The sequence below is a fragment of the Trichosurus vulpecula genome, chromosome 3 (assembly GCF_011100635.1).
Source record: "Trichosurus vulpecula isolate mTriVul1 chromosome 3, mTriVul1.pri, whole genome shotgun sequence".
Lineage (NCBI taxonomy): Eukaryota > Metazoa > Chordata > Mammalia > Diprotodontia > Phalangeridae > Trichosurus > Trichosurus vulpecula.
In genome coordinates this window covers 148,828,562-148,842,567 of record NC_050575.1, presented here as the reverse complement: position 1 = coordinate 148,842,567, position 14,006 = coordinate 148,828,562, and the positions used below count along the sequence as shown (strand labels likewise).

General features: G+C 41.8%; 1 protein-coding gene across 5 annotated transcripts in view; it reads left to right on the top strand.

The window, feature by feature from the left end:
• Positions 1-6,725, top strand: part of SALL1 (spalt like transcription factor 1) — a 17,055-nt gene extending 10,330 nt beyond the window's left edge. For all 5 annotated transcript variants that reach the window (XM_036748245.1, XM_036748244.1, XM_036748247.1 and 2 more), the window contains 2 exons: positions 776-4,188; positions 5,369-6,725. In XM_036748245.1, the coding sequence (XP_036604140.1) occupies positions 776-4,188; positions 5,369-5,809 (3,854 nt within the window). In that variant the 3' untranslated portion in view covers positions 5,810-6,725. The remainder of the gene's footprint in view (positions 1-775; positions 4,189-5,368) is intronic.
• Positions 6,726-14,006: the final 7,281 nt, after the last annotated feature.

Genomic DNA, 14,006 nt, shown 5'->3' with positions numbered 1-14,006 from the left:
CCATGGTGTGATATATAGGTACCGAGAAGGCTTTGTAAATGAATTATGATTATTACTTTTCTCCTGTTTTTTTAATCTCCTTCTTTTGTGCTTAACACAGAATCTGCGATGCAGTAGAATTAGTTTCTGACATAAATAATGTTTGTCATGGGATCAAACTTAGCTCAGGTCGGAGGTAGGAGCTCCGAGGTGATTTTCAGGTTGTCAGTCTGCAGCTTGGCGATAGGCATATTTTTTTTCCTTGTCAACAACTGATTGGAACCTGAATGACTACAAATTAGTTTAGTGACAGAACAAACTGTCACCGATATCTCTGAATCAGTTGAAAATGAATAAGGTTGACAGGAACTTGAGAGCCTAATGAGTCCTTCGAATGGCTGCTCTGAACTTACTGGACAACTAGACAATAAAGAGTATGAAATATTGGAAATCAATACTTTGCTATGGAATTTCATGATGCCCCAATGTCTTCAGTTCATAGTATTTTATATTTTGATGGATTATCTGAAGGCAATGATTATCTAGGACATTGGACTGATAGGAAAGCCTCATGCAACCTTTAAAAATTACTTGTCAGAGCTATTAGTAGGGTGGAAATATTGATTGGTCTCCATGGGTAAAAGTAGATGGTTTTTAAGTTCAGGTAGGTTAAAAAAAAGCTATCGATTAACTGTTTATATACATATATATCTATACACACAGATTGAAATATAGTCACAGATGACTTTGTGTGTTTCTACTCTCTTCCTAACCTTGTGTTTTTTGATGTTTTTAGGAGACATGGAGAAGGGTCAGACAAATCGAACCACTAAGAACAAGGATGCCCATGTCTGTGGCAGGTGCTGTGCTGAGTTCTTTGAATTATCAGATCTCCTGCAACACAAGAAGAGCTGCACTAAAAATCAATTAGTTTTAATTGTGAATGAAAATCCCCCTTCCCCTCCCGAAACCTTTTCCCCTGGCCCGCCCTCCGATAATCCTGATGAACAAATGAATGACGCGGTTAATAACACCGATCAAGCAGACTGCAGTGACCTTTCAGAACACAGCAAACTTGACAGGGAAGAGTCCATGGAAATGCAGGCCTCTGGCACGAACAGAAGCAGCAGTGGTCCCAACAGCATTGACAGTCGCGTTATCCCAAGCAGCCACAGCTCTTCCATGGGTACCTCAGCTATCACAACCTCTCTACCTCAGCTAGGGGATCTGACGACACTGGGCAACTTTTCCGTGATCAACAGTAATGTCATCATAGAAAACCTCCAGAGCACGAAGGTGGCAGTGGCCCAGTTCTCCCAGGAAGCAAGGTGCAACGGGGCGTCCAGTGGTAAGCTGGCCATCCCAGCCCTCATGGAACAGCTCTTGGCTTTGCAACAGCAGCAGATACACCAGTTGCAACTGATAGAGCAAATCCGTCACCAAATACTGCTGTTGGCTTCCCAAAATGCAGATATGCCAACATCTTCTAGTCCTTCTCAAGGTACTTTACGAACATCTGCCAACCCCTTGTCCACGCTAAGCTCCCATTTATCCCAGCAGCTGGCAGCAGCAGCTGGATTAGCACAGAGCCTTGCTAGTCAATCTGCCAGCATCAGTGGTGTGAAACAGCTACCCCCAATACAGCTACCTCAGAGCAGTCCTGGCAACACGATCATCCCATCCAGCAGTGGCTCTTCTCCAAATCTTAACATATTGGCAGCAGCAGTTACAACTCCGTCCTCAGAAAAAGTGGTTTCAAGTGCTGGTGGCTCCCAGGTTAGCAACCCACCAGTATCAGCATCCTCACCAGCTTTTGCAATAAGTAGTTTATTAAGTCCTGCATCTAATCCACTTCTACCTCAGCCTGCCCCTGGTAACTCTGTTTTCCCCGGACCCTTGCCCAATATTGGAACAACTGCAGAGGACTTAAACTCTCTGTCAGCCTTGGCCCAGCAAAGAAAAAGCAAGCCACCAAACGTAACTGCCTTTGAGGCGAAAAGTACTTCTGATGAGGCATTCTTCAAACACAAGTGTAAATTCTGTGCTAAAGTCTTTGGTAGTGACAGTGCCTTGCAGATCCACTTGCGTTCTCATACTGGCGAAAGGCCATTCAAATGTAACATCTGTGGGAACAGATTTTCCACAAAGGGAAATTTAAAAGTCCACTTTCAGCGCCACAAAGAGAAATATCCCCATATCCAGATGAACCCCTACCCTGTGCCTGAGCACTTGGACAATATCCCTACGAGTACAGGTATCCCATATGGGATGTCCATCCCACCTGAGAAGCCTGTCACCAGCTGGCTGGACACCAAGCCAGTGCTGCCCACACTGACCACTTCAGTTGGCTTGCCTCTTCCCCCCACAATCCCCAGCCTGACCCCCTTCATCAAGACTGAAGAACCAGCCCCAATACCCATCAGTCATTCTGCCACCAGCCCACCGTGTTCTGTTAAAAGTGATTCAGGAGTGGTTGAAATAGCCCCAAGGAACTCCAGTGGGCTCTCCGAAGAAGCAGAGGGGTCCACTTTGCCACCATCTAATAGTAAGATAGATGAGGGCACACCCATACCCAACTCACTCACAAACACTAACAACTCTGTGAGCTCCCCAGCTGTAGACTCCAGTTCTGGCAGTGCAGCCACTTTTACCAACCCTCTGATGCCCCTTATGTCAGAGCAGTTCAAGGCAAAGTTCCCTTTTGGAGGGTTGTTGGACTCAGCACAAGCTTCAGAGACATCAAAACTACAGCAACTGGTAGAAAATATTGACAAAAAGGCAACAGACCCCAATGAGTGTATCATTTGCCATCGAGTTCTAAGCTGCCAGAGTGCATTGAAGATGCATTATCGGACCCATACTGGGGAGAGACCATTTAAATGTAAAATCTGTGGTAGGGCCTTCACCACAAAAGGGAATCTTAAAACTCACTATAGCGTCCACCGTGCCATGCCCCCACTCAGAGTCCAACATTCCTGCCCCATCTGCCAGAAGAAATTCACTAATGCTGTGGTACTTCAGCAGCACATCAGAATGCATATGGGGGGCCAGATTCCTAATACCCCAATCACTGAAAACTATCCTGAGTCAATGGAATCAGACACAGGTTCTTTTGATGAGAAGAACTTTGATGACCTAGACAACTTCTCAGATGAAAACATGGAAGACTGCCCTGATAGCAGCGTGCCTGATACACCCAAGTCTGCTGATGCATCACAAGATAGCTTGTCTTCATCCCCTTTGCCCCTAGAAATGTCAAGTATTGCTGCTCTGGAAAACCAGATGAAGATGATCAATGCTGGATTGGCTGAGCAGCTTCAGGCCAGCCTGAAGTCAGTTGAGAATGGGTCTGTAGAGGGGGATGTGATGACAAATGACTCTTCCTCAGTTGGGGGCGATATGGAGAGCCAAAGTGCTGGAAGCCCTGCTATTTCAGAGTCTACCTCTTCCATGCAGGCCCTATCCCCATCCAACAGCACCCATGATTACCACAAGTCACCAAGTATTGAGGAGAAGCAGCAAAGAGCATTGCCGAGTGAGTTTGCCAATGGTTTATCTCCCACTCCTGTGAATGGTGGAGCTTTAGATTTGACATCTGGTCACACAGATAAAATTATTAAAGAAGATTCACTGGGCATACTCTTCCCTTTCAGAGACCGGGGTAAATTTAAAAACACCGCATGTGACATTTGTGGCAAAACATTTGCTTGTCAGAGTGCCTTGGACATTCATTACAGAAGTCATACCAAAGAGAGACCATTTATTTGCACAGTTTGCAATCGTGGGTTTTCCACAAAGGGTAATTTGAAGCAGCATATGTTGACACATCAGATGCGAGATCTACCATCACAACTCTTCGAGCCCAATTCCAACCTTGGCCCCAATCAGAACTCTGCAGTTATCCCCACCAACTCATTGTCATCACTCATAAAAACAGAGGTAAATGGCTTTGTGCATGGTTCTTCTCAGGACAGTAAGGACACTTCCTCAAGCCTGGTCCCATCAGGGCCTCTATCTTCATCAGCCACATCTCCAGTTCTGCTCCCAGCCCTCCCTAGGAGAACTCCCAAACAGCACTATTGCAACACATGTGGAAAGACGTTCTCTTCCTCCAGTGCTCTGCAGATCCACGAAAGAACACACACTGGAGAGAAGCCCTTTGCCTGCACGATTTGTGGGAGAGCTTTCACGACAAAAGGCAATCTTAAGGTACTCAGCAGTGTCTTTCTACCTCCTAACTCTCCCCTCTCTATTACCCCACATCCTGTGTGTGTGTGTGTGTGTGTGTGTGTGTGTGTTTGGATGTTTATTGAATATTGTTAAACAAGCAACTTTTAGATACCTGTTTGAAAATGGGCTGCATTGGCCTGACTTTGGCATTTTGTTCTTTGCTGAATGTCCATGTGCTGAATAATTTGGTATGTGTGCAATGCAGTGGCCTATATCCATTGTCCAGCTAAGTGCACCAAATGAATTGTTTTACCTACCAAACAAGACAGCACAGTGTTGCCATGGGGTATTGATTAAGGATCTGCACATGACCTGGGTCCTGTGCGTATCGCTGAATAATTATTAGCCTCTTTAAATGGAGTCTCCTCTTTTCATCACTGTACAGCACAGTATGATGGTTGTTGTTCTTTTTAAAGATAGTATAACTACAGCTAATGGGCATTATGTTAATTGATTATATAACATTTCCTACTGATATGTGTTGGAAATAAAGCAAATATACTTAAGTTCTAGAGCACCAGTTGAGCACTCTCGCTGTGTACATTTTTCTGTTGACAGAGTATTTCTCTAGAGATTGCTGCCAGTAATGTGAGATGAATAATTACTTTCTGGCCATTCTGTCTGTACATGAAGCTCTCCAATGAGCAATCAGGGAGGGATACTTTCTTCCTGTCTGAAAAGGACATTTATAGGGTAAAGGGTGTCAAATACAATACTTACCATCACAATGAAAGTGGACATAACAATTCTAACCCTGAAAGTAGCTATCTGCAACTGACTGGATCGCCTAAGGCCATTATAAACTAAATACTTGCAATAAAATGGAGTAAGGCCAGCATAGCATCCTTCCACAGGAAGAAGCAGGCCTTGTGCTGTAGAGAGAGTGTCGTAATAACACACACATACGTTATTACCAGCTGAAGGGAGCAGATCTTATCCCCTACCTTTCCCACTGTCCTTCACCTAACAAGAATAGACATTTGGACTACCAGCTTTGTCTAGTGTTTGGATATGGATTTAGACAGATTGGACTATTAAATCTCTCTCTCTCCCTCACTCCCTCCCTCTCTCTCTCTCTCTCTCTCTCTCTCTCTCTCTCTCTCTCTCTCTCTCTCTCTCTCTCTCCCTCCCTTCTTTTCATGTATTTTCTGCCTCTTAGGTACACATGGGCACTCACATGTGGAACAGTACCCCAGCCAGAAGAGGCAGGCGACTTTCTGTGGATGGTCCCATGACATTTCTGGGAGGCAATCCTGTAAAATTCCCAGAAATGTTCCAGAAAGATTTGGCTGCAAGGTCAGGAAATGGAGATCCTTCCAGTTTCTGGAATCAGTATGCAGCTGCACTCTCCAATGGTTTGGCCATGAAGACCAACGAGATCTCAGTCATTCAGAATGGTGGCATCCCTCCAATTCCTGGAAGCCTTGGCAATGGCAGTAGCTCACCTATTAGTGGGTTGACGGGAAGTTTGGAGAAGCTCCAGAACTCTGAACCTAACGCTCCTCTAGCTGGTCTGGAGAAAATGGCAGGCAGTGAAAATGGAAATAACTTCCGTTTTACCCGATTCGTGGAGGACAGCAAAGAGATCGCAACAAGTTAAAGAGAATCAACCTTATAAATAACATTCCTGCTAAGAATGCAACTTAGGGTTGCTTTCTTGTTGTCTCCTCTCCCTTCCTTCCCCTCCCTACTTCCCTGCCCAGATCTATGAACAACAACATTATTAAGACATTTTTTGTACCATGTTCAACTTCTAGAGTTCTAAGAGAGCTTATTTATTAGTGATATAACCTTGCTTTGCAAAAAAAAATGCAAGCATTAACTTTGGTCTTCTGTATTTTGAACTAAATACTAATTGACTAGAGTGCTGTAAACTTGCTGTAACATTTATGGCAATTGCAAGTTGTTCTGATAGATGACCTTATTCTGGCATTAACTTATTTTCTATATCCAGTTTAACATGAACTCTGGTGTTGATGCAATGCCTCAGTGATGCATTAGATCTCTAATAAAGTCTGTATATAAATGTACACTTTGATCCTGCTGGAAAATTTTATCAGCAAACACATTGTTTAATCTTCCAAAACAGATCTAAGGAAAAGACTGACAAAGCCCGACAGTACAGACTGAACAGAGTGGTTCTTTGCAAAAGGTTCAGTTTTTGATTTTTATTATAAAATTCAAACTGCTTTAATTTTGGGGGTAGATTTAACACTTTCCGTTTTGAACTGTTATTTGTATTGTGCTTTTTACTTGAGTCGTCTTAAATGTTTAATAAGTTTCTGTACAGTAATAAGCACGCAGATTATTAGAGAAGATATAAAAGTGTTGTTTTGGTAGTTGAAACTGAGACATAACATTTTGCCTTGTAGGTATATTCATTATAGAAAATGTGCTGGAATTTCACAATGCTGCTAAGTATAGCATCTTGAACAACCTTCCGTGGAAAAATTGTAGATGCTCCTGTATATACAATAAGAAATATCACTTTCATTAAAATGTACATATGTTCCTTACAAGGTGAGCTCATCTTCTTGATCAAGGGAACAGGTATAGTGTTTGTTTATTTTGTATTAGGTATGGAAAAAAAAAGTTGGACTGTTACATGCACTTTCTTGGAAAGTTGAAAGGAAAAGGGGGTCCAATTTCTTTAACATTTAATACTTACTAACAGCAGAGATACTGTAATTCTACTCGAGTAATCAAATACATTTTTTTGCAACAGATAAAGCAAAACAGTGTCTGTGTTTTTAAGGTGTGCTGGTATTTAGTAATGTCCATGAATATAGTAATTATTTTAACTTTTCCCTGAACAGCAGTGGACTTACTGCATTATGTGAGCAAGCTTTTTTTCTCTCTCTTAAAAATGTAATTATGATGGACTTCATTGTAGAAAATTGCACAGTTGTTCTTATTTTTAAAATATATTTGGAAACCCTCATTATTTGCTAAACATTATTCCATCTTTCCAGTTTGTGAATATTTTATAGTCTTTTTCTTCCCCCTCCCCAGCCCTATGCCAAAAAGTACTAAAGGATGATTTTATCAAGATCAGGTAAGTTTCCTCATGAAAGAAATTATATTGGATTGTAGGCGAATTATTATTTCAATGGCCTAAGTTTTACATAGCTTTCTTTATGCAGGTGCTGTACAGGGTGTTCATCACTGTTGGGAGTGGATTGCAGCAATGGAGAATTCCCAGAGTAGGGAGGATTATAAACTTGACTGTGAAATCGTTTTGTGAAACTAGGCCTGTACCCAGGAGAGGTCAATGGGCTATTTATTGAATTAGTTATTCAAATTCAAAAATAAGAAAAGCAATTGGACAGGCTTTAAGCACCGATACAAGTGTGTTTTAAGTAGACAAGTATGATAGTCCCCAAACGCAAGTGAAAGTTTATTTTCTCATTCCCCTCTTCTCCATCCCGTCCCACTTTGGGCTTTTCTTCGTGCTTATTTGTTTTTCCTTCTTTGCCATTTTGGAGTTTTATCCTGAAGTTAGGTAAAGGGAAGGACTGAGGCTGCCCTTTGGTGAATGAAGCCATTAGTTCTGACATAGTGGATTGTGTAACCTGCTTTTTGCATGCCCCATGACTCTTTAAAAAAGCTATTTTACCCTTTGACCTAAAAGGGCATGTTTCTGCTACCGCTGAGGAGAAAAGAAGGCATCTCCTATGCAGTAAGTCTCTCCAAAATGTCTCAAATGCGTATACCTGAGAGCGATACGAGCGTGTGTCCCAGGGCAACCCTAATGAGCCAGGTTGTTTAGGGGCCCCAGTGCGGACAGACCCTTTCCAGGCTAATTCTAGCCCGGTATCCTGAGTGCTCATGAGGCGGGGGCAGGGGGGAGAAGGGAGCGGTTATGAAGACCTCTCCCGAGTCCCGGCGCTGAAGACTCGGGGAAGGTACGGTTTGTTGAAGAGCCGCAGCATCTCGGGAGCGCAGCTTGGGACTCGCGGGTTCATGTGGCTGCATAGGGCTCAGAGGCTGAGCAGTGCACGCCAAGACCAGGCTGGGGAGAGAAGGTGGGCTATGGGCGCCACTGGAAGTCCGGGCTGGCCCGCTTCCTCATCTAAGGTCCAAAGACGGGGAAGGCTGGTGTAATAAAAAGGGTTTTATTGAAGAAGCGCTGGCCTTGATAGGAGTAATGGGGAACAGCGTTACTCTAGCTATTCCAGCAAAAGGTGGTGTGCGTTTTACTGTGGGTGGGAGGGTTTGTTTCCGCGTTCCCGTGATTCACAGAACTTTGGAAGGGGTGCGTTTTAAACCAAATAAATCGCAACCCGACGCACGCCATTTAGAGAAGCGAAGTCATTTTGCAGAAGGAAGGCGGTGGGCAAGAAAAGGGCGAGGCAAGACGCTGGGGTTGTGTGGCGATGAGAAGCTTATTTCTACTTCGCCGCACTCCCCACTCCCTCAGTAAGTCCCCAGGGCCTCCCGCCCATCTCTTGAGAGTTCTAAAGTGAGTAGGATTTAGTAGAGACCTACCAAAGCCCAGGGTCCCACGCACAGGAGGTTGTATCTGGACATTACTGGTGCTTGTGGGAAGGTGGGGAAGCGTATGATCGCGGGGTTCTGAGTTCCAAAAAGTTCCAGAAGAGACGCATCTTTCTAGAGGCAGAATACAGGCAGCGAAAACTGATTCCCGCTCTTCGCCGCGTACCCCGCCCCCCCCCCCCACCTCCAAGCCTCAGTAGCTCCAGTCCCCTCACTTCCAAAAGGATGCTCCTTGACCTCAAGCCCTGGGAGACGGAGAAGGGATAGTAAGGAAAATGAAGCTCCCACAGAGTGTATAAGGAGGGTGCCCTTCCCTCTCTTTCCCCTGAGGTTCCTATGTTCTGGGGGCCACAGTACTAGGGCGGACTTCTCAAGTCCCCAGCATTTCCCCACTCTTACTGCTTACCCTCTCTGTAGAGCAGAGTGGAGCCCCGGCCCGGATGGGTACAGTCTATTAAATCTATGAACCCGAACTTCATTTCCGGGGATCACAGCAGCCCTCTAATGCCCTATGTGGGGTAGAGAACCAATCTGTTACAATTCCAGTGCCTTGTCTCCAGCGATCACAGAACCCGGCTCAGCAGGGTTTCTAGTACCTGAGCATTCTTTTCTTTTTGGCCTTTGTCATCTCTTTTTCCCTTCCTCTGACTTCATACTGAAAGTGAGCCCCCAAAGCACGGAGAGAACTGTTAACCCGTTTACAATAGAATTCCTGGGTTAACAGTGGAAATCATCTAACAAGAAGAAAGCCCTTGTCTATCTAACATATTAATTCATTCTCCAAACCAGAAGTAAACCCTAGGGCCTGGTTTCCTGCTACTAAGGGTAGGAATCGCTCCTCACCCCTCCGAATTTCCTCTGCCAAACACACTTTCCTTTTTTGCTGACTCCTGACACAGACATCATAAGAGAAACAAATTATATTTTTATATTTATACAGCAACAGAGTTTATTTTAAGGCAAAAACGCTGAAGCACTTTCACCTCCTTCCCCATTGCATTTCCCTCACCTTTTCTTTACCATTCTTCAACTTGACATTCATCAAGTTATTTTGGAATTAGTGGTCCGTAATTATAGCACCCCAACCCCAGCCAGGACTGACTGTATAAAAACCAGAGTTGCAGTTGTGTGGGATGATGACAGCTGAGGTCGAAAAATATTTGATCTAAATAAATCCCTTTTCCTTAACATTTTGTCCAATTTTTTAGCTTTGGTGAGGAATCTATAATGTCTCCCATAATTATCTCTACCCTTACCTCTGTCCATAGTTCCTGTTTCTTTGATTTTATTTTTCTCCCTTCTATTTTCTTATCTCTTTTTATGCTGTCTTTGTTGTACAAATCTACCTTTTTTGTGTTTCTTTTCTTTTTTCTTTCTTAATCTTTTCTTTGTCTTCTTGTTCATAGGAGATATACTTATTTAAAGTACAATTTGGTGACTGATAAGGGCCTTTAGGAGAGAGGAAGGAAAGAAGACCTTGGATAGTCAAAATTTTACTCAGGACTGGACTAGTTTCCCACTCTTCCTGATTTCAGGGTCAGAAACTTGGTGATACATTAATGCTAAATTCTAATTACTGCCTACTGATTTCTTGTCCCAGTCCTGGCAGTCTGAGTTTATTGAAATTAAGTACTTTTTATGGGGTGGACTTGGGCTACTCTCACACTTAAAAAAAAAGATTAGAAAAAGAGTGTGTTTGAAGAGAAAACTAACAATTTGCATTTGATATTAATTAGCAGGAGATTATTTGCTTATAGTTTTTGGCTGTTAATGTTAAGAAGAGGGAAAAGTATTGCCCCTACCTTGTGAAAAGCTATCAGTCTAGTTTAAATTAAAAAAAAACAATCTAAGCATTACTAGAAATTATATCCTTCATCAAAGATGAAATAGAAATGTTAAAAATGACAACTCAATGAGAGAAAAAGTCATCAAACTGAATTTCCAAAGACTCTCAACAGTAAAAAGCAATCCTCAATTGAAACCTGGAGTTGGATAAGACAAAACTTAAGTTATTTTATGCAAACTCCAGCAACCATGTCTAGATCAAGGTCTGTTCTGTTTATAACATTGAAAACAGGAATGATAATGTACAGAAATAATTCCATCTCCCAGTTTTGGTGTTCTGACTCTCTTCTCCATGAAAGAAAGCAGAAAGGATTGTGTGAAAGACAATATGCTTCTGCCAGTAATTTGCTGTGTGGCCTTAGGCAAATTGCTTCACATCTCTGAGTTTGTTTTCTCATTTCAAAATGAAAAGGTTGAACTAAATGATCTCTAAGGTCTAGGGTAAATAAACCTCCCAATGGAAAGAGATTGCTTTCTGATTTAAAAGGGGTTGGCAACTAATTTTTATTACCATATTGCCTTGGACAAGTTATTTTCCCTTTCTAAGCCTTGGTTTCCCCATCTGTAATATGAAGGAATTAAATTAACCTAGATCATCTTCTTCCAGATTTTGTATTCATCTTTTCTACACACAGCCTACCTAACTAGCATAAAAGTGGAGAATTAATGAGAACCACGTCATTTTCACTTTAACTTTTAATTTTTATTCATAAGTTATCAAATACCAAATAGAAAGGGCATTTGCATATACACAGTAAAGTAGGGGAAAAAAGAGGATTACAGATCAACCTTCAGATCTCTGTTACATACAGCTTGCTTTGCTCTATAATTATATAATAAGATCAGACTATAGCTTCCAAAGTGGTCTTGCTTGTCTATCCTTTCTGGTCTTCCTTCTGTTCTTTTCTCTCCATAGATAAGAAATATGTCACAAAAACACGCAACTTCCCCAAAAGTATTTCACCTAAATTTAATTATGTAAGCCAAATATTTATTTCTTCCATCCCACCTTTTAGAGTGCCATAATATTTTAATATTTCATCTTTAAAATTTTAACAACAATCTAAATATAGCTGTCTTGGTGTTGACTTATTTAATGTATTTCATATTCTTCATAAAGCCTCATGCTGTGCTAAGCACCACGGCCCAGGTTCTATCCACAAATGCTTTGGCTTTTTCCTTTTCAGTTTGCCTTTTTCACCACCCTTCTTAACTGGTATGTGCCAAGCATTGTCACTGGGTGCTGGGGATAGAAAGACAAAATGGAAGCAGCTCTTGCTCTCAAAGAGTTTGTATTCTATCAGGAGATATCTTTTGAGTTGGAAAAGGACCTTAGAGATCATATGGTTTAATCTCATTGTACTCATGAGCAAACAGGTTTTGAGAGGTAAAGTGACTTGTCCAAGGTGCTAAAACTGGCAGAATAGTACTCTAGCCCAGATCTCTTTTCTCTTGCTCTGGTATTCTTTCTATTTCATACTTCTGTCTTGAAAGTTTGGTCTCTCTTTTAATGCAGATTGACACAGGACAGGAGAATATGTTACACAGGCTTGGTAGAGTCTATTGTATCCACATAGTCAAGAGGTAATTTGTATTTTAGCAGCTGAGCATAAATCCTGTGCTATAATAAAAGATGATGTATTACAGGCCTACTGCAATAAGTTTTTTGCTTCCTTACCACTTGCTAGGAAACATTAGATTTTCAGAAATATCCATAGTAAAGAATCAAAACAATATCCAAACAGAAAATCATCTCATTTGAGTTTAATGATATGGACACATTACTAGGCCAGGTACAATTTTATTTGGCCATCCCCATTTCTGTATCCATCTGAATGTGAATTAGTCATTTCCATCTGTTCATTAGGTGCCTATTATGTGTAAAACATAGTGTTGTTGATACAAAGCCATAAATAGACCCTGCCTTCAAGGAACTTCTGTTTTTTTTCAGGATTCCAATGCTGAGAGCAAAGGGAAAGAGGTGGCACTTTTAAGAACCTTCTCACGGGCAAGCAGTAGCATGAGGCTTTCTGACGTTTCAATTCTCAGAGAGATGCCTGAAGATCTGTTTGGTTATTGCCACAAAAGACTTTGAAGGCAAATGGTATAAGCTCAAAGAGTCCAAAAAAGTATTAGGGCAAATCTATTAGTTTCTTTGTCTTCAAATCCAACACACATTTCAGATGAACAGAAACAGTGGAATCTAGTTATACTTTGATACAGATTTCATCTTTGGGGGTACTCTCTTCAGATTCAATCCATCCATAAATTAGAAGGCCATCATCTTGAGTTGCTGGGCTCAGAAAAAGTTCATCAACTGTTGACCAGCTGGCTTCCTATTATCTCTAAGAACAAAAACAAACTTCTCTCTTTGACATTTAAAGCCCTTTACAGTATGACTCCAGACTTTCTTTCTAGGCTTCTTACACATTATTTTCTTTCTTGTACTCTATCATCTGACAAAACTAGGTTTCTTGCTCTTCTTCAGATGTTCCATCTTTCATAGTCAGGCTGCCCCAAATGCCTAGAATGTATCCTCTCCTTACCTGCACCACTTCGAGCTGTTAGCTTCCTCCAATTACAGCTCAGGCTTGTGTATGAGACCCACCCCAAATTCCCTCCCTACTAGTACCTTTACCTACCCAAATTATCTTCTATTTTCTTAGTGTACATTTACTTATATATCCATATGTTGTTTCCTCCCATAGGATGTAAGCTCCTTAAGGAGGAGGACTATTTAATTTTTGTTTCTAAATGCCCCAGGGCCCAACACAATGCTTGGCACATTGTCGTGTTTATTGTTTAGTGACTGATTGACTAACTAACTCTCTAGGGATGAGCTTCTCTGATCTTAGGCAGAATGTAGCATGATGGAGTGGAAACAGTACTGGATTTGTAGTCAGAAGTCATGGGACTAAATCCCAGCTCTTGCTATTTTACATTCTGTGTGACCTTGGGCAAGTCATTTCTCTAGGCTTTGGTTTCTTTCTCTATATAAATGAGCTCTTTTACTTGTGAGCCTGAAATGGGAACTTTTCTAGCTTGTCAATTAACAAGTATTCATTAAATATCTAGTACTTCCAGACATTGTTCTATATGCTGGGATTACAAATACATAGAATGAGATGATCCCTACTCTCTGAGAGCTTACATTCTGTTGGAGTGGACAATGTGAATCTATATAAAAGTACTTTATATGCATAATAAAAGCAAGGTAGTCAAGTAGGGAGGCCACTAGCAGTTGACAGGATCAGGAAAGACTTCATATAAAAAAAGGTGCTTGAGCTGTGTCTTGAAGGAAATGAGGGATTTTATGAGATTTATGAGAAGGGAGTGCCTTCCAGGTAATGGGAGAGGGAGTGATGAGTTCCAGGAACTGAGATACCAGTTTGGCTGGACAGAGGAGTGAAGGAAGGAGAGCAATATGTAATGAGGCAGAAGGATAGCTTGGGGTC